Below are 25470 nucleotides of genomic sequence, written 5' to 3' on the forward strand. Positions count from 1 at the left end.
GCTGCTGACCTGCTCTGCTTTTAAGACAGGACACAAGCTTCTTAAGCAAGCTTTGTAAGCCAACTGTCAGCAATGATGTCTGCCCACCCAAATCCTACCCTGCAATTGGTAAATCTTAAAAAAAAAAAAATACCAAAACCAAACACAAACCCAACAAAAACACACCAATCCCCCCCCCCCCAAATATTCAAACATCCGAAAAATCGACCTGATCGACCTGTACCTATTTTTCAAATTCTGTTGCTGTTAAAAAGGTTGAATTGTTGCCTCCCACAAGGCTGCTCTGATTCATGGCAACACACGGGCATTGTGTGCTTGGTAAATCCCAGCAGATATTTCCGCTCAGTTTTTGCAGCAACAGTTAAAAAACCCCTGACTGCCTCGGAATACAGATTAGGGCACGCACGAACCAGCTTCAATTTAACATAGTACTTTTAAACGTTCCTCCTGTGGAGCAGCCGGGCTCACTCAAGGCATCTACAAGGTTTAATGGTAAAGCAGATGAACCCCCAAACCGGGAATTATGCATGCAATGTACTTCACACAGAGATAAGCAAATGGAAAACGGCTGAGCCAGGCATTTCATCCAGCTCACAGCTGATGAGGGGTCGTTCCCTGCAGTGTATTTAGCAATGATTTGTCCGGTCTAGTGTTGATTATCTAAACCAACACAGAACTGCCTCCATTTCTCCAGGGAGATTGTTTGCAGCCAAACTCACTGGCGAAAGGTTTTCCTCTGCCTTCGTTCCATCTCACCTCTCCCCAGCTCAGCCCTCAGCCACGCTAATTAATTCCCCGTTTCCATGGGTTCCCCCCTTGCAGCCATTTTGTACCGTGCTACTTCTTCTTGGCTGTCTTTAATCATCACTTAGTCAGGCTTACAGCTTTAATTCTTGTAATCTTCTGCCATTGCCCAATTCTCTCCTCTCAGTCACTGCAGCTGCTCTTTGTAGCCCCTCCAATTTGGCTACCACCTCCTGGTATGAGAGCCATCTCAAAATGAACAAGTCTGGCTTTCCCCAGAGATCCAGATCAATACCTTCACAGCTGTGCTGGGTGGAAGATTCCTTCTGACTTCACAGAGCTCCCACAGAACAAAGATCCCGAGCAGCTCAGGGAAGAGGCACCTGGACCACTGACAATGACCAACAGTAAGTGGTGGGAGACAATATGCCAATGGGATATCCGTGGGATATTGTGCCACCCTACCAAAATGACACAAGACTTGAGACATACAGAAGATCTGCACCCCCTCAGGGACAAAAAGAACCCACAAACTCAACTTATTAATATACTTACCCAGGCCACAGGAGACCTGTGTTGTTAACTGCTCCTCTCATCGAGGATGTTCCTGCCAAGCTTGGCACAACCATCCCAAGAGGGAGCAGTAAATGGAATTTTAAGCCATCCCTTCCATTTTGATCCTCACTCATTCCACCTGCCACCCACGTAACAGCCTCACCTCACATGCCTGTTTATTTTTTTTCAGGAATACAAGAGCCATCTCATGTATTGTGTCTCAGCCACCCCAGTGAAAATATTCCACGGGAGACAAGAGTCACGACAAAGCAGCATCACCCCCAGTTACACCACTTATCCATGGATGAGAGGGGAGAAAAGAGAGGGATGACATGCATTTGTTACTACTTAAGACACACAAAAGCCCTTGCCTCCTAACTGAGGACCCCAATATCAGGATCAGCTGTGCCAATACAAGCTGTGTTATTACCTCTGCTGTACAAAGCAATTTGGTTTTTATTGACCACTCGCTATACAGGGCACTACAACACACTCCTCTCATTAGAGCCTGTCAGTCAGAAGGCAAAGGAAAGCAAAAGCAGGATTGAAAGAGAAGGCAGCCCTTTGCAGTCATGAAGATAACCTTGCTCGAGCAAAAGCACTGACAGCAGGCAGCCAGGACTGCAACAAGGAGCTGTAAATGATCAAGACAGCTGGGAATTTCAGACACTGGAAGAAAAACCTTAAAGCAGGTAGAACAATTTACCTCCCCCGGGCAGGAAAACACCTACAAAACTGCATCCAAATGCAGCACATCGAGGGAAGCTTTGTTAGGGCTTTGGTTCTGTTTATTCTCCCCCCTGTGTAAGTCTGCCAGACAACCTCTGCTTGCAATAGACCTCAAATACTGGGAGCTCTTCTTTTTGTCTCCTTGGAGAAGATGGTCAGAAATCAAATTTTCCCCAGATAACTTAATTTGCTCTCCTCCTCAAGTGAGAGTTCCCACAATTTAGTCCCACTTTATGCACCCCACCCCAAACATTTCACCTTTCCTCACAGCTGAGAGATGTTCTGGCCTGGTGCAGCCAATTCCGCCGGAGCAGTTTGTTCTCAGAGCAGGGATGAGTTTGGCTGCTGTCAGGGAAAGTTTTAAGGCCAAACACACAACAGACAGAACATGCAGAGGATGTTCAGTTTGGAGAAACCTGCATGACATAGATACAGGTCACCCCAGTGCAACAACCAGCCACCAGCTCCATCACAAAGTTTGTTTTAACCCACAGCGGGGTATTAGTGAATCCATAGCCTAAGTACTTATTATAGTTTAGTTCCCTGGTAAAACACCACCCACCCAGAGGCTCGAGGCAAGGCAGAACTGGCTGCCTGGGAGGTGCAGGGTAGAGAACACAGAGTCTACACACAGGCTATTTCTGGCATTACCCCTCGATGGTAGGATGACAACTATAGGCTGAACTGTAGGAAACATCTTGAGGACTCGGATTTCGTGATGAAGGACATATGCTTTTGAGGGATGGGGATTGTCAGGAAGAACACTTCACAGGAATACTTTGCCCTCCTCATCCCTGCCAACCCAACCACTTTGCAGAACCAAAATGCATGGTTAGATCCCAACACCTCAAGAAGAGCACAGCTATGTAAGTCCCGAATAACTGCCAGTCCAGCCTAAAGCAAAAAGGCCAAGGACTTGCCCCTTGGAGATAATGTGGTCAGATCCACAAAAGACATTACTTTAAAAATAGGTTTTTACCCTTAATTTGTACCTGGTCACCAAGGCTCAAAGCACCAGCTCCTTGTCTGCCCTTGCACAGCGAGGTGACATCAAGCCCTGTGGAATAAGGAGCTCCTGCTTTCCTGCCTGCCGGAGACTGCAGGAGACACAGGGATGTGAGGAATGCTTCTGTTTGAGACTCAGTCCACAAACTACTACTTAAGTTCAGCTTCCAAACCTAAATGAGCAGGTACAAGCAGAGCTTAGTACCCAGAGGTCTTCCAGCTCAAGAAAAGGCACCTCAGTGGGTCACTGACAGGAAAGCTTTTCCCATAGAAAAAAATTTTCCTCCCAAGATTTTTGCCCTGTATCCACGATGCAGATGTTAAGGGCTGGAAGTGGAAGCTGGGCACGGGGAAAAGCAGACTTTGGAATCAATGGGTCAGCGTGGCTACTGGCAGTTCAGAAGCAGAAAATGAGATGCATTAAACTTCTTTCTGGTCAATCTTTATTTTACACATTTGCATCACAGCAGGGAAACCAAGTTACACAGACTGCCCTGACTTGTCTCTACTTTGCTTCTCTTCCAATACTGTTTGCTGTTCTTTTAATAAAGTTTAAAAAAATACTGAAAAAAAAATCCATTTTTACATCTGAACAGGAACTGAGGAATAGGATATTTACAGGTCACCAAAACCCCTGGAATTGGACCTTGCTGTACACAGGAAAGTATTTTTCAGTTCTTCTGGAGGTCATTTACTAAATGAATTCAAAGCTACATTGTACAAGGTGCCCTAAAGCTGCTTAATGACACAAGAGGATCTAGAATTAATTATTAATAGTTACTAAAGGGCAAGGGAAGCTATTTAGACCCATACTCTGTTTTGACAGAGCTGGTACCAGCCCCACACTCCAGTATCCTGGCTACAGGACGAAGTGCTTCTGATGATGTGGAGGTCAAGCTCTACTTTATTACACAGAGAGCAGAACATCAAATGAAATCCCACAGGGAGATATTTATTCAGAATTGTCCTTTCTCCAGGATTGCTGCAGTCAAAACATAAATGGGTTCTTGAGCCAGTCAACCTACAAGGAGTGACTCTTTTCTCAGCCACTTTCTTCAGGACCATCACTCTACACCTATAGAGAGTATCAGTATTGTCCTAAATCCTGTTCCAGCCACTTGTGAGTATGTGTCATGTGCAGTTCTTACAGGATCATTGCTTGATCCAAGCAAGAAACTACACAGAGGAAATACACAGCTTCCCAATATTGCTAAGGAAAAGTGATTAGTAAGCCCAAGACAGCACTGCACCCAGCAGCTACAAAAAAAAAAAAGCCACATTAATCCAATTTAGAACAACATTTTCCAGCAAATTGACCCCAGGGAACACAAAGTAAGATTGGTTAAGTGCCTCTGGGCAGCACCACCTCAGCTTTCATGAAACATGGAGGTTACTGACATTACACACAAGGTCACAGGTTTCAGACAGTGAGTCCCATCAAATTCAAACATCACTGTAACTCCCACTCCTGCAGACCACAGCTCCACACTCTTTGTACACAGCTGAAAAACAGGGACATGCTGATTGAGTGAAGTGGAGGTCATAACACAGAATCCATAAAACACATCTGCTTTAAAGTGACAGCAGTCTGTCAGCTGGCATGGCAGCTCAAATTGAAGGAGACAAACCTACCAAAGGCAGACTGAAGCAAGGAGGATTTCCTTCCCTTTCCTTAATGGCTAAGCAACTCCAGTTCTCAGAGCTCAGCAGAGCATACAAATACCCAATATTTGCTTCAAAGTGGGCAGTTTTCAACTAGACAACAAAAAAACCCCCTCCTTTCTTGTCAATCTCATTGTCAATGGCCAGACTGCATTTATCTTCTCTAAAAGGAGCATACTGTAAGGAAAAAAGACTTAACATACTAAAAATCTTCCACTGGACTTCCACCAGATGTGCAAGCTGGAGTGCTTAGGACACACCCTTCCACGACCAGGAGTGTTAGAGTGCTCAAGGATACACAGTGGATGCACACTCATGCCACAGAGAGTCCACTCAGCTTAGAAAAATACATCTTCCACACTACTTGCTCCAAGACAAAATACTGCAATGCAGCAAATTTTTTACAACATGCTCCCAGGGTATGCCAGCATGGAAATCCAGGGACAGGGCACTCAGCTGGAGAGAAACACTGAACAATGCACTGCACAGATCATGACACGCCGAGTTAGATGACAACATGAAAGAGCATCTTAATAGGACAGCATGTGGCTTCTTCAGCTCAAACTGCTCCACTCCGAGCAAGCAGCAGCAGTGTTCCAGATGACCCCATTATGTCTTGCTTTCCTTTAGTAAGTCTCTTGATGAACCATCAAGGAAAACATTTTTCCAGCCTGAGGAATGCAAGAGTCTGGCAGTTGCACTGCAAGGCTCCCTCTGGAAGACACCCTGAACAGTGACAGCAGGAGGGAGGAGTGCAGCAGTGGCATGTGCATGTCATCATCAACAGGGATTTATTGGGGCATAACCTGCATTACAACTGAAGACTGAACCAATCTCATTTCTGTCTGCAGAGGGTGCTGAGTGCTCCACTGCAGCAACATATGGGAAAGCATTCCAACCATTTATTCCGAATTGCACCAGACCTGCTGTCCCTGCACTGCTGCGTCCTGTCAGCGCGACTGCTTCAGTTCCCCACTTCAGCAAAAGGCAGAGACAGGAAAGTAAGGCTGCATCCCAAAGCAATCTGTAATCCACAGCAGCTCCTCCAGCTTCCCTGTGAAAGACAGAGCTTCCTACACCAGATCAGCAGCTGTCAGCACGTGAAAGGCAGGCACTGATTATCCTGCCTGGGGAGCTCCGAGCTGCCGCACTCCGCTCGCCCTGGAGTCGTGCAGTGCCAGTCATGCAGCTGGGGGTTTGCCTGGGAGGAAGGGGAGGGAGCAGCCCTCTCTTTGATGGTTTGCACTGCAGCACAGTAAGTGAGAGAAGCACAGCTGCATCCTCTTCCATATTCCACCATCCCACTGTCCAATCTATCACATACCCCTGCAAGACACTTCCTGACCTGCTCCGAGGAATTCCACCAGAGAGAGTGGAAATTCACTGCAGCCGTTTCCAAAGAGAGAGTTTTTTGTTTTTTTACTTGTACATGACATTCATTTTTCTTCCTAATGCCCAGGTTTGACCAGTTCCTGCTGCTTGGCATCCTGCACTAAGCACCAGCTGAAGCTGGCTGTAGAGCTGACTGCTGAAACTCCAGGCTGAACTTGGAAAAAGCTCTTCCAAAAAAAATACTTCCGGAATACTGCTGTGACTTTTCATGCCAAGACAAAAAGAAATGACCCATTTTTTAGCCTTTGACTAGCGAGCCAGGGACTTGGCAGATAAACCTACACCAGATGCAACTTCAGCAAAAAAAGTGCATATAAAAAAGAGAAACCTGAGACTAAGGTAACAGCACTTGCCAAATTGTCAGCTCCACTGATGCTGAGGTATGGAATAGGCAGCTGTTTGGAACCAGCTCTGCACTCACTGGGATCTCAGCACAGCCCTCATGTTTTTGGGTGAAATGTCACAGCCATCAGAATTTCACATCTCATTCACAAAAGGAATTAACATGTTCTAGAGCAGCATCATGTCCAGATAACACTGTTACTCCACTTTATCCTTATCCCTTACATACTTCTCAGTCCCAACAGACTAAGCCTCCAGTGGGCTTCTCTGAACAAAGTGTACAGGCTGTCTGAGCAGCCCTTTGGATGCAGTGAGTGACAATTCCACAGGGACAGAGTAACTCTGCAGAGAGAGAGAGGATGAGTTTTCCAGGTATTGTATTTAAGTGTATGATGAGCTGGGTCTGCCTGTGTTTATGGTCCAATTTCTCACACCTCAGCTACTTAATATGCAGATTTATTCTTACAGAAGGTCTAAAAGGCCCATAGATCACCAAACAGCCTCTCTAGTGGTGTAGGATCTGTTCCCACTAAAACTGTCTCACTGCAAGGCAATGACAGCAAAAGTCAAACTATCACTGCTGTGATTACTGTGAAGTTATGGCTGAGGAGAAAAACAGAAGAAGACTGCACCCAGAGAACAGGGCTATTGTCATGCTTTATCTGAAGAGAAAGCAGTTCCAGGTATGGAGCAGGCAGATTTGTTCCTACCATCTCCATGGTGCATAGAACCAACATCTGGGAAAAGTGGCAACTGGAGAAAGTGAAGCTGCTCCTCAAACAGCGAGTCTTGGTACAGACTGCTCACCAAGAGCTCTGCAACCCCTGCTCAAAAGTGAGGAAGTGGTTCAAGATTCTAAAAGAAATCCTCCTTCTAAGCTTGAAGAATAAAATTACCCAGTGGCTAGCAGTCCTCTAATCAGCTGTGCCCCAGAGATGTAGTCCCTTCAAAAAAGCAATTCCTAATTGAGTCCATAAGCAATGCTGGCACTTCCAAAGCTGTGATGATGCCAATCCCTGTCAGTCTGGCAGAAGGACTTGGCTCAACAGCACCACATTTCAACACCTCTACATCAATATTAAGGCTTCAGTGGGTCACTGAGCTATACTTGATTTATTTTTCTGAAAGCTTATCCTCATTACATCAGTGAACCACTTCCATCCTCCCCCGGATTAACAACCATTCTCACTCCTGCACCTATGACAGCAGCTGCCTCACTGACCATAGCAGGGACTACAGAGAAAATCCATGTGGCATTTGCAACATGTCTGTAAAGACTCCACTGACAGTCAAGACTTCCATATTCCCCTGCATCGAGGTTCTGGTCATCTTCTTTCCTGACAAAAACCATCTAGGGCTGGGAGCTGCAGTTGCCTGGTTTTGGTGGCAATGCCATTTTGACCAGTTCAGCTTGTCTCAAACAGCAGTGCCATTAATTCCTACATAGCCAGACAGGTACAAGTAGCCACCCAGAGAGGTCAGGTAACTCAGGATAATGGTGAACCAGAGATTTATACTGCAGTAAATTGGCTAGACAGACTTCCACTGGAGAGTCTGGTAGTGTTTATACTAAGTCAGAAAGGAGAGACTTCTGAAATACCTTGAAAATATTTTATCAAGCAGACCAAGGTGCTCTGGGTCACAGCTTGAAAGTAAATGTTTAGGATAGCATGGCAGACCCCTAAAAAGCAAGCATCATTCTTACACCTCTTATGTACTTCTTGTCAGGTGGGGGTGAGTCAAGAGCAACTCCATGAACATTAATTCTTATTGCACTATGGGCTCAGTGCTTTAATGGAGAACAGTCACTTGTTTCCTGTACAGTAACACATCTAAAAACCTGGCACGTTCAGGTGGATACCTGCATGGATAAAATAAGATACTTATCAACTTTCCCACTGGTGTGAGCAGTGCCAGAAGTCACCTCATCCAATACCCAATCAGTCTCTCAAATAACTGCAGTTGCTCCTACTCATGTTTTGCAACGTTTTGTCTAAGTCAAAAGGAGTGTTTATAAAAAGAAAAAAAAAATACTTACATCTCTTATCTTCTTTTCCCACGCTTTGTAACTCCTGGCATACATGTTACGTAGTGTGTGTGTATATATATATATATGCACATTATATAAAATATATACTTTACATACACACTGAAGGTCTCTCTTCACATTAGCATTAGACATTCTGAAGAATGCAACTGCAAACAATTCAGGATGCAGAACCGATCCAGAAAGGGGGGGGGAAAGAAAAGAATAAGCTACCCAAAATCCCTAGGAAAGCTTCACACTCCTTGCAGGTACCAGGGGATCCCATTTTCTTATGATCAAAGGAATAGTTATGTTTCTGCACTGCTTTCCTCCCCCCAGACACACCCCACTCTGCCATTTCAGTGGTGGGAAGTGCAAGTTGCTCCCTTTCCACTGAGAGTAATATTAATAAATTAAAACAGTTCCTCTGAAAGTGCTGCCTTAGTCCAGTCCATCATGCCGTGCTTTCCCACTCGCCCTGGGGCTCTGCTGAACCATTCACCACTTTCTTGACCTTCTTCATGCCCTCCATTACTCCTGAAGTTGTCACCCTGGAAGGGAAGGGAGAGACATCAGCAATCAGACCTTGAACTGTAACATCCATTTCACCAACAGCCCATACTCATCCTCCTGTGCCTGTCAAATCACACTTCTCACATGCCTCTTTACCCAGACCGAGCAGTTTCCATGTTTGGAACTCTCCTGTTGCTCCTGTTTTGCAGCCAGGTATCACCTTGGCCACAACACTGATGGGTGTTGGGAGCAAGGCCACTGTCCTTGAGCACCTCAAGGCCCTCCCCATCTATCATTAAACTAAGCCAGCAAAGAGTATTTACTCAAACCTGAAAGAAGATAGCAGGGGTGGTTAAAGAGTTAAAACCAGGTGTTTATTTGCTAAATTTGAGCAGTTTGCTTAAAAAAAACATTTTGCTATACAGCTGAACACCCTTAGTTCTGTGCATTAGAGACTTTCTTCTGCATTTGCAACGCTCCTAATAGGTACAACATAATACACAAATGCACATGCAGTGGACAGTGCCCCAAATGAACCTCATTAGCTTAATGCACACCAGCTCCTGTTAATAGCAAAATTACTCAATGAGCAGCAACAAAACAGAGGCGAGAGGTCATCCTTTTTATACCACCCAAGTCTGGATTTGTCATGACAATCTGACCATTGAGCTACAAAGCCTCATAATACCATTCAAACATTAGGCAGACTGAACTGTTTATCCAGGCAGAACAGCACCACTCCTCTCAGAACTGCCTTGGCTCTCCAGCAGCTCTTCAGCCCAGCAGCTCCTCTGCTGCTACACAAAACAGGCCATTAGGATGCACAACACATTTCCTTTATTCTTTTCCACAATGTGATTCTCATTCCACGCAGGCATTTTTTCCTCTCCTCCACCCCCCTCCCCCAGATGTGCTACAAAGGTTATTTTGGATGCTGAAAGTAAGAGTGCCAACAGCTCAATGCATTCCCAAGGGATGCCTGGAAGCATACACAGAACTGTCCTGTTCAAAGCTGCTGCTGTCTGTCTGTGTGTGCTTTCACCTGCTGTTTACCGTGTCAGAATGCTTTATTTGATCAGAGCTGCTAACAACATCTTCACAGCATCACCCCAAGAGAAGTCATCTTCAGATACTCTTCTGATAATGCCCTTAGTTCCACATTAGATACCAGCTTCTGTTCATGTACTGTAAAAATAATTCACTCAGACTGCTGCCACTCTCTAGCAGTGGCAGTACTGGGTTCACTTTAGAGTGGGCCTAGATGAGCTTGTGCATAACAGGAAAGGGTCACAAGAGTACAGATAAAATAAGTTTAGTCCCTATTAAAATAAAAAATAAAAGTATAGAGAAAAATAAGCAGATTGCTTAAAGGAGAAAGATGGAATTTAATAACAAACATTTCCTAGAAGAGATCAAACTTATCAGCACAGAAATGTGTAGATCTCTGAAGTTATCCCTGCAGACAGAGGTTTCCCCACAGTCATAAAGCAAAAAATCTGGAGAAATATAAGCTAGACAAAAGCAAAGTAGATGGATAACTAATTGGAAAAGCATGTATTGAGACATACTTAATGGTTTCCTGTCAAAAATGTAAGAACATTGAGTGTGGTTCCAGAGAGGCCTGTCCTGGGTTCACTTCTATTCAGTATTTTCAGTAATTGCCTGGGTAATGGAATAGAGAACTTGCTTATTAAATCTGCACAAGACACTAAGAGCTGCATATTGGAGAACAGGACTAGAATGCAGAAAATCAAAGTGATAGTCTGAAAAACATGGAAGGATGCAGCAAGACAGCTAGGAAGTTTACTCTTCAGAAACAATCAACTTTGTAATTACAGAATCAGGAGTAAGTATCCATTCAAGGAAGAGCCAAAGATTACCACGGACTACAAACACAAATGAGCATCTAATATGCTGCAGCAATGCAGCAGCAGACATACTGGGATATATATAAAGAGGTGTTTTACACATACATGACATTGAAGGAGTCCTTACACTTGACTCACAGCTAGGAAGATCCCCCCTGGCACACAGCCTTGATTTCAGCACTGCACTCCACCACCATCCCAACCCCACTGCACACCAAGGTGATGACAGAAGCGAGGAGATGTTACAGCTATGAGGGAATGATCCACTTCCCACATTCATGAGACAAACAGCTACATACTGAAACTGCAGCCAACTTCAGGACAAGCCACGTCCTTTGTTACCAGAGAGGCCATTTGCTGTGTCCTGTACAATAACAGCAAAGAGCTGGGAGAGATTTCAGTGTGGACTCTCCAACAGCAAAGGCTAAAGCCAATCTCAAGAGCACCGTTCTTGCCTCGTGACAAGTGCATGAAGTAGCTGTGAGTCCTCCTTTTTTCTCAGATTGCCAATTCCTCTCCCTCTCAAAATCAGTCCAGCCAACATGTTTTAGTGCCCAATAAAATAAGGGTAGCAGCACTAAGACCAAGCACACTGCAATCCCCATTATTGTCCTCAGAGCAGTCTCAGCACTTCAGTTCTGACCTGCAATATGGCAGGGAAATATCCCTCACCTGCTCCCTCCTGAACTGCACTTCTAGCCCACAAATTAGCAGCAGTTAAAATGCAACAAATCCTTCTCCACTAAACCATCTCTCTCCAGAGAGCATTTTTGTGCCTGTCAGGCATTTACAAATGAGTCACAAAGGTTGTTCCCCAAACACTCCATCCTACAGTGCTGAAGAAATTTCATGTGTTTTATTTTTCTCCTGCATTGCATCCAAGGTATCAAGGAATGACTAAACATCCAGAAGTGTCTCCAGCCCTCCACACTGGTGGATCTCAGCTGTCTTGTCTCCTGTTTGTTTTGTTTTATAAGCACTGCAATACTCGCAGCAGCCAGCCCTTACAAGCTATTGCAAACTGGGGTGAAAACTGATCAGCCATGGAACAAAAAAGCTGATCTCTGCAAGGGAAAGATGTGCTAGGTGAAGAAAATCACTGCTAATGGAGAGCATCATGAATCAGTCTGCCATGAAGCACAACCTGAGAGAAAGCAGAGAAAGGCAACCAACCAGGACGTCGAGGCTCAGCACAGAATTGGCTGCCTCATGATGCTGTGAGAAACTCCAGATCCCAAGGCAGATCAGTGTTACCACAACAGTTCACTGTGTTGAGGCTGTTTTGGGTGTTAAGGAAAAGCAAAGTCTCCTCACACTGAGTAAGATGGATTTACAGACTTGAGAACAAAACCATTAATGGTTTCTTCTCCTGCAATTCCTCCTCCAGTGGAAATATCTTGATGCCATGTTTTTGTATGAACATTCTCAATCAAGATCTGTAGAAGAGCATTTTGGTACCCAAATCTAAAGCAAACTTAATGAGCTAATGAAATAAAAAAATAATAAAAAAAACCCAACACCAAAACTCCTTTTTTTTCCCCCCCCTTCTTCACCCCCATCTCATCTACTGTACTGTTTATATTTTTGTGTTCATGTCCCAGAAATGGCATTAGGACTGGAAGCCTGACAGCCCTTTCTGCCAAGTGTGGCTGCACCTTTTCAAGCAGGGAACTTTAATCTAACAAACTGTCAGTGACGAGCCCATGTCCTGACAGAAGAGGCTCGAGAGGCTGCCCAGCACAGAATACACAGAAAGGCTCTTTGCTCCTGAGGAATAGCTACTGACCCTGCTTGAAAAAGAACAGACTGGTTCTAAGCTCAGGTCTAGCCACACTCTCCTCCCCACCAGGACAACTTCTATTGAGCCTGGAATAACTGAAGAGAAGGTCCTGTAATGTCTGTGGATTCTTTCTCCAATACAGAGGTGTGTTAGCTGAAAAGACTTAGTACAAGTCACCTTTGCTATTCTTGATTTATATTTTATTCTTGAGAGCTACAAGAGCTTACAGAGAGAAGAGTTGTGCCTTATGTTGCTTCTGTCACAGACACCTAATCTGTGGATTTTTCTTGATAGATTGCAGATTTCCAGTGTCCTTAACAGTATTTACATTTATTGCAAGATCAAGGTTTGTATAGTTTGCACTGCATGAAAACAGACACAAGCTAGAGAGCTGCTCTTAAAATGTCCTTTTTTCTGCTGGAAGAAAAGCAGGCCTGGAAAACAGGCTTGACCTCACAGCTTTCCTCTCTGCTGGCTCATAGAAATGTTGAGTCTAAAGAAACGGAATGCTTCTGTTTCAGAGTAGTTGATTTTAACAAAAAACCTCTGGGAGAGGAAAATAACCATAAAACCTGGCAATAAGACAGCAGAACACCATGAAGTCTGCAGGCTTTTACCTTCTGCCATAGCCTCTGAAGACAAGTGGGTATTTATCACATAAAAGGCAAAACACTCATGCAATGGTTAGTCAGGACACTGTCAGGCACTTAGTCACCTGCTCAAATAATCTGTGATTTTCCCCTGCTCCCCCCAGAAGCAACACTTAATATTTATAAATGCAAAAATAGGACTAGCAAGACCCAAGTCAACAAGAAATTTAATACACTTTCAGTGCAGTTCTTCACCTGTCACAGAATGTGTATAAACTCTGCTTCTCAAATAAGTGCAAACTTAACCTCCCTGATGGAGGTGGGGAAGGCAGAACCAGACACAGATTATACCCTGCCAAGTGCCCAAATGGAGTAAAACTTCTGGTGAATCAGATGAGAAAAATTCAAGCAAGGCTAAAGGGAACAACCCACAAGGCACAACAATGGAAACTCTCAAGGCAAAGAGCAAAACCCCTTACTAGGAAAAGGCTCACAAGGAATTCTGATCCTCGGGTTTCTAGTAACTCTATTTCACTGAATTAGTTCATTAAAGTTTCTCCAGTTTATTTCTGTCAGATTCTCCTAAATTTAGCAACTTCTCCAATTGATTGAAATCACTGTATTTGAAAGGTGTCCTATTATTAGTCCTAAAAAAAAACCCCCAAAAAACAACAAACCCACAAGAAAAAATTCATTAGGCACATAATGCAAAGTTGAAATTCACTCCAACAGGCAACAAAGAAAAAAGCCTGTTTTGGTACAATCACAAATCCTGCCACATCTTCCAGTTCAGACAGTGCCTTCCTGATGTCAATGTTTATTTACCAGCTGCCAAGCTGAAATCAGTTTCTTAGATAACCATTTTAACACCTATAAGTGACAGTGATTTTAAGGTCACTACCCACTAGTTGGATTCCACTTGAAAAAATGACAGATTTTCTAGACCCAAAGCAAAAATAGCTAAGCATTAAAAAAAGATCTTTGTTACTAGCGATATTTCTGAGAAGTTCAACTCCTTAGATTACATTTGAGGTTGGATTCTATGATTCAAACCTCCTTGTAGCAATTTCCCAGTAAGATCCATTTCTTTCTGAGCTAACTAGGAGAGCAAACACATTCTGACTTTTTTTTGCTTCTGTATTAAAAATTGGAGAGTTCATTTATTTCACCCAAGATCAGGTAAAGGAGATTTACCAAATTGGAAAAACTCTTAGGAACAGGCTTGTGAGCCTGTACATGAATTGCAATTATGCATGAAATGTATAACTACTAAAGGATTAGGTTGGCTCTGCTCCTATTAAGGCAGCAGAGTCTGTGGCAGTTTTAGCTGTACCCAACACTCCTGACAGGCTGAATTTCTTAGGGCAGTTTCTGTCATAAATTCAGAAATGCCACTCATTTTCTAAGTCCTCAGAAAATCACTGCAAAGCAAATGACAGGGACTTAGGCTGAGCCCTACTTTATCATTTCTCCAGACTTGCTCAGGTCCTGAAGCATTTGTGGTGCCTCACGGTTTAGCAGCAAGGAAGAGAACAGGGAAAAGTATCAGCAAAAATCCATCTCCTTGGCTCAGTGTTGCTTTAGATAAATTTTTGCAAAGCTACAGGCTGAATGCCAAGGCACCATGGTCATTTATGTTCTGTAGACTGGCAGATCATTTTTGTTGTTGGTTTGGTTGTGGGTTTTTTTGCTGAAATATGAAGCATTAATGACAACCTGCAAGGCTTGTTCATGCTCAGTGACATAAATTCAACTCAGAAGCTTCATTACTTGATATTTTCATGGGCATCTTTTTGCCCCATGAAAAGCTTTACCAGCTTATTCCCCACTACTGCAATAGCCAGGTCAGAGGCTCCTATGCATAAGTACAAATCTCTTCACACACACCAAACAGACACCTCATCTTTAAGCATGTGGGCAGACACTAATCTTTTTCAGAGAAGGATTTAGAGAGATTAAAGTAAACTGGCTTTAAACGTTACTTTTCTCAAATCAAGTGAAGAGGTAAAAAAGAAGGAAGGGAAGGGGGTTCTTACACAGCTTCCATCTCCAGGTCATCCTCATCATCTTGAGAAAGCTGTAGATAAGGGTTGTCTGATGCTGGACGGAACTTGTACCCAGTGAGGACAAAGAACACGAGTGTGGCCATTTCATCCAGCAGCTGCAAGGGAAAACACAAGACTGAAGTTCAGTCCTGTGATGCTTTGTGGTCACACAACATTTCTCCTCATTCATAAGGTTCAAGGTTTAATGGCCAAGGAGCCTGTGCCATAGCAGAAATAAAGCAATCCCTGCCCTGTTATCATTAATCCCAGGCTAAAGGCTGTCAAGCCCTTTGTTCTTTCAGCTTTCCCCGTCACTTTAAACACAGTTACAGTTCTATCCATCAATCCAGAGCTTTAAAAGAACTATGGCAAGACTTGGCTTTTAAATGAGGGGGGGAAAATCATCCCTAAGTTATTTGGTATTTTCAACAGTTAATGTATTCCAAGGACTCCCTGCACAGTGACTTGGATTATATGTTAAGAAACCAAGTATTTAAAAGCCACTAGGCAATAAAGCCTGTAGATGGAAAAGCAAAAGCCTAATTCTCTGGCTCCCTGGGGCCTCAATTACACAGGGCAAACCTGACAAATTTTTTTTTTTCCTCCTTTGTATGTTCTTGATTAATTTCCTTCAGACATCTTTAAATTGAAAGACTAAAAAAAAAAATCAATAATGCAATTACTTTCAGACATCTCATGTATAATCCAGCAGGCTCACTGGACAAACATAAGACTAAAAATATATTCCTTCACCTTAAGCATAACATTGATAAAAATCAGGAGGAGACAGGGTGCAGCACTGTGCTTTGAGATGTTCTACTATAACATGAGGACCAATTTATGGATTTTTTTGGTGCAGTTATATTTAAAGAATAATAGAGAAAAAAAAGCCAAGGAATGGATGTATTTTCCCTTGCTGGCAAATACCTGGTACAGCCATTTCCACTGGAATGGAACAGCAATCTTTATGAGAATGGCAATGATCCGTGTGAAGTAAATGTAACACACAATCTGGGAAGGAAAAGAAGAAAGCGTGATGAGAACAATAGCACCGTCCTTACAGAACCTTTTTTTCCCAGAGAAAGAGCTCAAGCAATTCCCAAACAACTCCTTATGTCAGACTGGTCTTATTATGCTCCTTGATAAACATGGAAGATATAGGCTGAGGGCTCTACTGCTTGTTCAACATCCAAGTAACTCCAGCTGTTGGTAACACACTCACGTTACAGCAGGAAATGCTTTAAGTATTACGATTTCATACAACTTGAAGAATCACGACTGTAATTTATCACTCTTACCACTTATAAGAGCCTGAAATGAGGCTGTTGGAAATCATTAAGAAGCCTGTGTTCTCCTGGGAGATATACCCATGGCTCCCACTGACTTCATCACAAAATGCACACATGCATCTCAAGGCACCATTTGGTCCCAAGTTTAATTTTTACCAAGTTTACAGTATGTTATTCAAGCCCATCAATTCAACTGGCAGCTCAAGCTGTCTCCAGAGGAAATCAGGAAGCATTACAAATAGCTGGAATCAATTTAAAGATAGACAGAAGGATGCAGCCATTAGGAAAAAAAGGGAAGTTGCTTTTAGGATTGTAAGCCAGTTGACCAAGATGCCAAAGCACAGAGCTAGGAGCACCTCTATCACATCCACAGGTGTGGTAGCTTCCAACAAGTATTCCATTTAAGGGTTTGAACAGCTTCCAAGTGCTCTGCATGCCTGTGTACAGGTGTTTTACTTACCATAACATAGTAATGTCTGAAGAGCTTCAGCTTTGCTAGGTTAATGGCAGCTATCAAGAGAACACAGAAGTCCATCAGAAAATTGTTAAAATGAGACAGTTAATTTTTATGCTTGTCTGCAGGGTAGGCAAGTGGTCAAAACCAGGACTCAATTAATCTCAGGCTGGAAGGGTTTGTCTCACTCCAAGGAGTGCCAGACTGGAGTGGCCACACACTGGACAACTGTCAGGCTGGGGTGAGTTCTCTCTTAAAAAGGGAACTCAGATTGCTTTTACACTAATTTTTATGTGCACACACTCTGCAATATAGAGCCTTCCTCTACCTGTGTACAGCCAAGTAGATACAGTCACCTCACTCCTGCCAGAAGGGCCACCACACCACCTGACACCACCTCCTAGAAAATTCCTGTCTTTTCTAGAGTCCTTGCTGACCTGAGCAACTTTGGGGTAATCACAGCTCTGGGAACCACTGCATCTTGTTGAACTGCAGCACAGGCATTTTAACATCTAAGCAGGATGTCCATGGCTCTGTCACAGCTTACAAGTGAGATGGGAAATCATCCTAAACAGTTATTAAAGGCATGTGTTTCAGTCACCAGCCGTGCAAGCCAAGGCCTCGGGCGAACCTCCGTGTGTTGGACAGATCCCATCAGCTGCAGGAGCACAGCAGACACTCATGTGAACGAGCTGAGGTCAACAACAGATGGAACAGCTGTCAACTCTGGTTTGAGAGTCAGGTTTTATACGTGCAGCAGGATTATGAACACAGACTCCTGATGCTTTTGTGACAACATGAGAGGCAAAGAGCCCAAGATATGTTGACAGCGTACAGAGGTGCAGCTTAGAGCCCATGATACAAGCTGCCAGTTAAAAAATGTTGCCACATATTTACTGATAGTCCCTCCAAGCCCTCATAATGTATTTATCAGATGTGGAAGTGCAATACATTGTGCTTAAGTTCACCTGCACCTCCTCACAGAACTCACCCCCAGCACAGAGTTACAAAAGGCTGCATATATTTGCACATAAGGTCTTCCAGGTTCACAAGAGAGCAAAACACAGTATTACACATGAGGAAGAGAAGGGCTAATAGCTCCCAAAGAAATGCTTCACTTCCTGTGACAAAAACAAAGCAGCTTTTCTTAAAGAAAGGCAACATCAAATACACTGCTTCAAATAAACTCCTGTTCAAATAAACTACAGCAACTACAATGAAGTCAGGTAACATTCTGTTATAAAGCTAATTTGTACAATCTAAAGATCAAGAGTCCCTTTCCAGCTTATATTTAGTGTTCCATGAGAACCACTGAAAGCTACAGACACCCTGAGACAAACACAAACCCTCCTCCAGCAGAAACACTCCAAGAGCAGCACTTGACTAACACAAGGCATGATGACCTGATGTTAAAAGCTTTTCCCAACAGAGTTGGTGAAAGATTAAAATGTGTAAATATGCATTAAATCACGAAGCAGGGAAGCAATATTGTCCTATTTAAAGGAGAGCTGCATTAAGTGTGACCATGAAGATCTTGTGATTTCCCACACACTGGTTTGCACACAGAAGGATCTATTTTGAACTCAACGCATCCAACTTCAGGAACTGCCACCAACTGGTGCACTGACAGACCATGAGAATTACCAGGCTTTGTAGTTCAAGAACACCAACTCAACAGCTGTGATTCAAACTGCCAGTCCATCAGTGCTTTACAGTCAACAACAGTGAGCTGGGGAGTCATTTCTGTTGGATTCATGCAGTGCAGAGGATGAAAGGACAGCAAAGACAAAGATCTGGCTGCCAACTGAAGTGTCACAGTGCCACCTCTCCCAGTTGATAAAGCACAGCTCAAGATCTCACCTACTCATCATGCTAATCAATACCAAGGAGTCATAAGCTGGTATATCCACCCATCCAGAATGACTGAGTATAGGAAAGAAGGGTGAAGGAAGGAAAAAAGGCAACCACCACCAAGCAGAAAGGCAAAAAAGTCACCTGTGGAAGCTGGCTTGCTGATTTATTAGAACCAGGTGCTCTCTTCTAGCTGCCTCAACAGCAGAAATACTTCTCTCCACTATCAGATACTCAAGTCAGTATTAATGCATGTCTACAAAATTCTTCCTTTTTTTTTTTAAACAACTCAAAAGTTACAGGACACACTGTTCTGGAGAAAATCTCAAATCATCATTGCTTGGCATCAGCAGCCTATGAATTGCTTCTTCACAGGCTGAACGTGCTCCAAGCAGTCATATTTGAGTCTTGCTGTCCTGGACACTTAAAGACTTCTGTTCACCTCAGCCTGGCAGCCCGGGCACTGACAGCAGCACTTGCAGGGAGTGAGGCTTGGCCAGCAGCTGTCACTTACAACTTGAATCACTTGCAGCCCCAACCTGTAAAGCTGTGATAACACAGCAGCAGACACAGCAGGCAGCAAAGGTTGGGGAAATTTATGTCTCGAGTATGATAACCATTGTGCAAAGAACAGTACTTAACTGCAGAGAAGGGAAAAAAATAAAATTAAAAAGACTTTCTACCCAAGGTTTTACAAATTAATTCATACCTGTGTTCCATCTCTTTCATAGAGTAATTAAAAAGATGAAAGCCATCCTTCCAAGAAAGACTTATAACATCTATACCTTGCTTCCCTCAGTTTTCCCTCTCTATCACCATTTACTTTAACAGCTTGTGTCTGCAATAGCCTGATCTGCATCGACCAAAACACAGCACATCCCAGTATTTTGATAAGCAGTCTCTTTTTCAGATTGCCCCTGTGCTAATTTCCAATGCTGACACTGCCTGTAAGACGGAAAAAGGAAAGCTGGACCATCCACTGCAGCCCTGCACACCACACCATAGCTTTTTGATGAATACATCTGACCTTTTCAGAATATATATGTACTAACAATCCCAGGACTGCAGCTGAGGGCAAAGGAGCTCAAGCCCAGACAATACAGTACAAAAGGCAAACTATAATGCAGCAAGAGAACACACTCAAGTACAGCTGAGAATATCTCTACAATGCTTTACTTGCTCTTGCTCACTCTGGTGCATTTGAGATGTGATCTGTGCCATTATCGAATTGCAAATGGAAGTTTTCTATTCTCCCCAGTGGTGCAGCCCACATGTAGATCCAGACCTCAAAAAAGCAAGCCTGAGAAGTGTGGTTCTACAGTCTCTAGAGCACTCTGCTTAAAAGCACTCCTGGAAGAGGAGGTCAGATAGACACAGCAACACCCAGTGTCACGCATGAGAAGGTGGCACAGACTGGTTCATCTTGAATATCCCGGAATACATCAGCCATTTGGCACAAAAGGTCTCCACCAGGGTCAGATGAAAGTCCAAAGTACAGGATAAGCAATGTATCTCCAACATGCAGCTACTACATCAACCCTGGACAGCACCTGGAAGTGGTGCTGAGCTGAGCCAAGCAGAGGCTGCTCTGCACCACGCAGGACCAGGCTCTTTGTTCACAGCATTTTCATGGCACAGCAGCAGGAAGACACTGAATACTGCAAGTGGTTTTTCCTGCCATGGGGGCAAGCATGAGAGCACCAATCGTTATTTGCCCACTGCACAGAACACAGGGAATGTTGCCTGGGAGCTACACACTGCAATGTATTTCCCCTAATTCTGCTGCCAACCATGACATGCTGCAGTGCCCCAGGAAAACAGCAAACCATGATCTGACTGTGCCATGTCACATTCTCCTCACACAGTCACACACAGAGGTACCAGCAGAACAAACTGCAGCAATGTTTTCAACCCCCATTCCTCCCTCAAACAACAGATGACATGATGACTAGAGTGGGTTATGAGACTTAAGAGGTCCAGTGACCAAGAACTTGGCATTTCAAACAAAATAATATATAAATAATATATATACTCCCTCTCTTTTCTCATGATGCCTGTAAACAAGGTGGTGGCAGTGGAGCAGCTTTGCAGCCTGAAGGATTCTAGGTCAGTTTGCAAGGCTGATTTCCTTAAATCTACATGTCTGCAAAGACATTTGCAATGCAGATCTAGAAATGGACAGAGAGCACAGGCTCCCATCTGAAGGAAGATATAGTGACAGATCAAAGAGGTGGAGCTGAGCACTTGCTTAAGTCTGAAGGTGGCGATTTTTAAAGGGGAGGAAAAAAAGCTTCTAAAAATGGGATGTTTACACCCACTGCTGTGCAAGATAAGAAGCCTGTGTAGGTCAGACTTACTGCTTTAAAGATCACCTTCAAGGGAAAAAAGCAAACAACCAGGCAGCTCAGACTGAGCTGTATCAGTCTGCCATGTCTACTCTTCACTATCAATCCACAGCATCTGTATATGTAAGGTCTCCCTGGATAATGATGGCTTTAGACCCATTCCTCTGGCTTTTGTACTTTAGAATAACTTAAAATAAAAATAATCTGGTTTAAATGACTATCAGCTAGTAATTCCAAATCACTGCCACTTAAAACAAGCCTTTTTATTAATTGTACATTGCTAAAACAAAGGCCTATGGCAAGCACAGCCCTGAGACTAAAGGGCTGGTAAATCCAACCAGCCTTCTGCTTCATTCTGAGTCCAGTCACATGGCAGTGCTCCCTAATAAACAGGGGGAAAAGCAGCTGGAAGAGAACAAGACAAACAGTCAGGAAACACCACCAAGATACCAAGCCATAAAGTCCTGGAGTTGTTAATTCTAACAGATGCAAAGAAGCAAAAATAATTTCCCTTAGGTCTCTCTCACTGGCAAGAAGGTCACCAGAAGACTCAATGCCAGGAAAAACAACTAGTGAATGTATAGTATGTAATTCCCCAATACACCTAATAAGTTAAGGAAGCTACAGGGAAAACAGCCTTTGACTAGACAATAAATCCCAGCAGGAAACAGCCAGTCCAACAAGGACTGTCTGCACGAGATCTTGTTCTAACCACAGGACAGGCAGTGCAGCACTTAAACTGCATGAGAGGATCCAGTAATTTTTACTACTTCAGGAGAAAACTACCTGCAACAGCAAGAAAAAAATGTTGGTGATTTGAGAGTTTGTGCTGCTTCTATTATTCTTCATATGAGAAGCTGAGATACCAAGGAGCACCTCTGCAGAACAGGGCCTCCAAGGGAAGCCTCCAGAGTAAAGAGCATTTGGTTCTAGTAAAGACTATTCATTGATAAGCCTAGCATGAATGATTTTACAGTGCAACCAAATCACTTTTGGTTTTCTCAACAAGACACACTAACAGCATGACATCATTAGGTCACATTCTGCTTCTGGCATCACATTGCCATCCACTTGCTCCCCGTGGGCTCCTATCAACAGCCTCTAAATAGTCAAAACAGATTGTGTTTCACAAGTGATTCCCAGCACTGTGGCTCTCCTGGCCACAATCTGCTGTCAGCCTATGCAATGTTTCCCCTGAAAATATTTTCCTTAGATATTGTTTTATTATTAGAGTAGCATAACACAGTTGCTAAGTCCCTCCCAGCACACAGTTCACAGTTATTGAACTCGCAGGATCTGCACAACCAGATGGCAACACCAGTAGGTAAAGCTGGTAACAGCAGTAGGTGATCCACAAGCAACATCCACGATTTAAAGAGCATCATTACCCACGGAGAACAACACAATACAGAGGACTAAAACAGCCCTTAAGGGCTACTGTGCATAGCACTGACTGACTGAAAAGAGACAGCCATTTCCTCTCAAATGAACGTTTTCTTTTACACACCACAGTGCATCCTTCAGAACTGCTTGGGTTTACTCAGATCTGGGTTCCACCGGTTACGAAGGACAGTGGACAGGTCCAGCCTTGACACTGAACATCTTTGCTGTTGGCCACCTCTCCTTCACTCAGGATACTTGAAGTAAGTAAACTCCATAGCACCATCTTGTGATAAGAACCAAGGTAGGCACCGGGAGATTACCTGGGGCCACACGGATCTGGAATTGGTGTCTCGGTTCCATGCACTAACTGCTGTGTGCTCAATGCCAGGGCAGTCAGATCCATTGCCACCCAGGAAAGAACCAGGCCTGACATATGTGAAGTCCTCCATTCAGAAGAGACTGCTTCAAGGAGTATTTAAATTTTAGCACTTTTTAACAGTAAGAGCATAAATACTCCAGAACATATGCTCGGTGGACAACATATAACAAATTCATCAGTGAATGTCACTGGACCCAAGTGAACACATTGATAATAAATCTACCAAAAGCATTCATGTTACATTATTAAAACTGACCTTTTTTTACATTTGTTTCTATTAGAAATTAATAATTTTCCACCTTTAAGTTTGGAGGGGTTTTTTTTGTGTGTTTATATGGTTGTTATTTGGTTGTTTTTTTTAAACAGCTCGAAACATAAAAAAAACCCCAAATTCATTGTAAGTATGGCTTCAATTTAACAGATGGAAAAAAAAAAACCGAAACCCTAATCTGTGGTCTGAACAGAGCTGAGTTCAGTACCCAGCCTTATACTTCACCTACAGAGATAATCAGCAGTGAAATGCAAGAGTGGCAGTGAAAGCCAAGGAAATGGCTGGAAGAAGTATCCAGACCTGGGAATACATGTCCAGAAAGGAAAGACAAGAGTTAAAGGATAAGACTGGGTTAAAAAGCTGTTGCCAACAAATGACCTTCTACAAATGAAGCTTCCAAGAAGAATAAGTCATCAAATGACAGAAGACTGAAATGGTTGCCTGCTTCCAAGGAGATCAGAGTATGCTCCATAGCTTGTATCTGAGGAACTAATTCAGAAGTGAGCAGATAAGGCAGGAAAAGCACACACTACAGCAGCTGTACTTGGGTTGGCCTTCCATCCATCACCTCATTTTCACTGCTACAATAAACATCACTCCACTTCCCACTAGCAGCCCTTGGAGCTGCTGTACAAACATGGACAAGTCAAGAACTGTGCTACACTGAATGCCAAGTTAGGTTTTGTTTCATAATGAGGTTTGCTTCCCTCTCTTCTGCCAGGAACAGAGTTCTGCAGAGATTGAAATAAGGGGGTCTAGTTAGACTAATAGTCAGCAATTCTGGAATTCGTTTCTAGTTCTGCTTCTGAACATTCAAGTGAGAAAAAAAAAGGCAAATCTGTCAAGATGATTTGCTCTAGATGTCATGTTTAACTCAAGCACAGAGAGCTGTGCAGGCAGCAGAGAAGGAGTTACACATAGCAGTTCTGATAGTCAAAGCAATACATGAAAAAGGTCATTTTCCAAAAGCTATTCCCACGAGCCCGCTGAGGAAAAGCAGAGTGACACTAAAATAATGTAGATTTATAGTTTTGGTTTACATATTTTAAATTAGCATCACATGTTTGAAATTCTGGCATTATGACATGAGGCATAAAGCAGAAAAAAAAAGATTACTTGCCTTTCCCATCTGTTGCTGAAGCCTCTTGTAAATGTCTTATTGACCTGAAAAATAAAAATAAAGAATAGATTAGCTATAAGTTTTACACTCCCTTTCCACTGTAGTCCTCTAGATCACTGACAAGTTTTGTTAGCTCTTTATGGCAGGGGTGTGATCAGAATTAACTGTGCTTGGCACTGCACGCATTTCACCCTCATGCCCCCAGCTCAGGCAGTTAGCTCAAGTATCTCTGTTTCCTTGGGATTAAGAAAGCAGATTGCTAAAGCCCACTTCAGCCTACAGAAAGGTTTGTGGGAGGGAGGGAGGGAGCAGAGTGAGAAATTGGGGCATTTTCCAGCATAATGCTTTCCACTTGTAAAATTAAGCTGAGCCACTCTTCAGAGAGCTGCCAAGCATTTGGCATCTTACTGCTCTTTTAAGCTCTTTTCATTTAAATAGTTGATTGCAGCTTACACATCTACATAGGCAACTTATCTAACAGAAACTACCCTGCAGGAATGTAAATCCAGGGGCCAAGTCTTAGTCACCTTGCTCACATGAATCATCTCACCAGCTGCAGTGACACTATGCAGACTAAAAAGGGGCAGGATTTTATGTCAGGGGCTTCACTGCCAGTTTATGTTGGCACCCTGGCAATGCAGGAACACTGGCTGCACATTTTAAACAGTCACAGGACAGGTCACCCAAATGCATTTCTTCTTCAAATACAGTTCCTTTGTGGAAAGTGAGTTTTGCACCAGCCTATCACTAGGTTGGACACGTGGATTTCAGCACCAGGCAGCAAGAGCTGCAACTCTAGAAGTCACTTCTATCATAGGAAATCAGTCTGACTACAAGTAAAGTTATTATCCCTGCAATTTTATTTGCCATACCCAAATATCTCCATCTCAGAGCTGCAGCATTTTGACTGGAGAGGAGGAAAGGACAAGCGAGTAGGGCAAATTTCTTGGAATACATTTCCCATTCTTGGCAGAAGGCCACCAGGACTGTGTAGGGCTCTGCCTTTCCACAGAATACAATCAGAAAGGGAAGGACAGCTGAAACCCACCATCACAAGTCAAGCTGAAGCTTATTTCCACCTACTGAGCAACAGAGTTATCTAAAAAATTAGAGTAACACCATCGGGA

The 25470-nt window shown here is 43.4% G+C and overlaps 1 protein-coding gene across 2 annotated transcripts in view; it reads right to left on the reverse strand.

The window, feature by feature from the left end:
- Positions 1-3459: 3459 nt before the first annotated feature.
- Positions 3460-25470, reverse strand: part of GPR107 (G protein-coupled receptor 107) — a 37663-nt gene continuing 15652 nt past the window's right edge. For both annotated transcript variants that reach the window (XM_064676936.1, XM_064676937.1), the window contains exons 14-18: positions 24344-24387; positions 17001-17050; positions 16179-16262; positions 15243-15367; positions 3460-9006 (exon numbers count right to left, since the gene is read on the reverse strand). In XM_064676936.1, coding sequence (XP_064533006.1) covers positions 8910-9006; positions 15243-15367; positions 16179-16262; positions 17001-17050; positions 24344-24387 — 400 coding nt within the window. In that variant the 3' untranslated portion in view covers positions 3460-8909. The remainder of the gene's footprint in view (positions 9007-15242; positions 15368-16178; positions 16263-17000; positions 17051-24343; positions 24388-25470) is intronic.

Source organism: Pseudopipra pipra, chromosome 20 (assembly GCF_036250125.1).
Source record: "Pseudopipra pipra isolate bDixPip1 chromosome 20, bDixPip1.hap1, whole genome shotgun sequence".
Taxonomy (NCBI): Eukaryota; Metazoa; Chordata; class Aves; order Passeriformes; family Pipridae; genus Pseudopipra; species Pseudopipra pipra.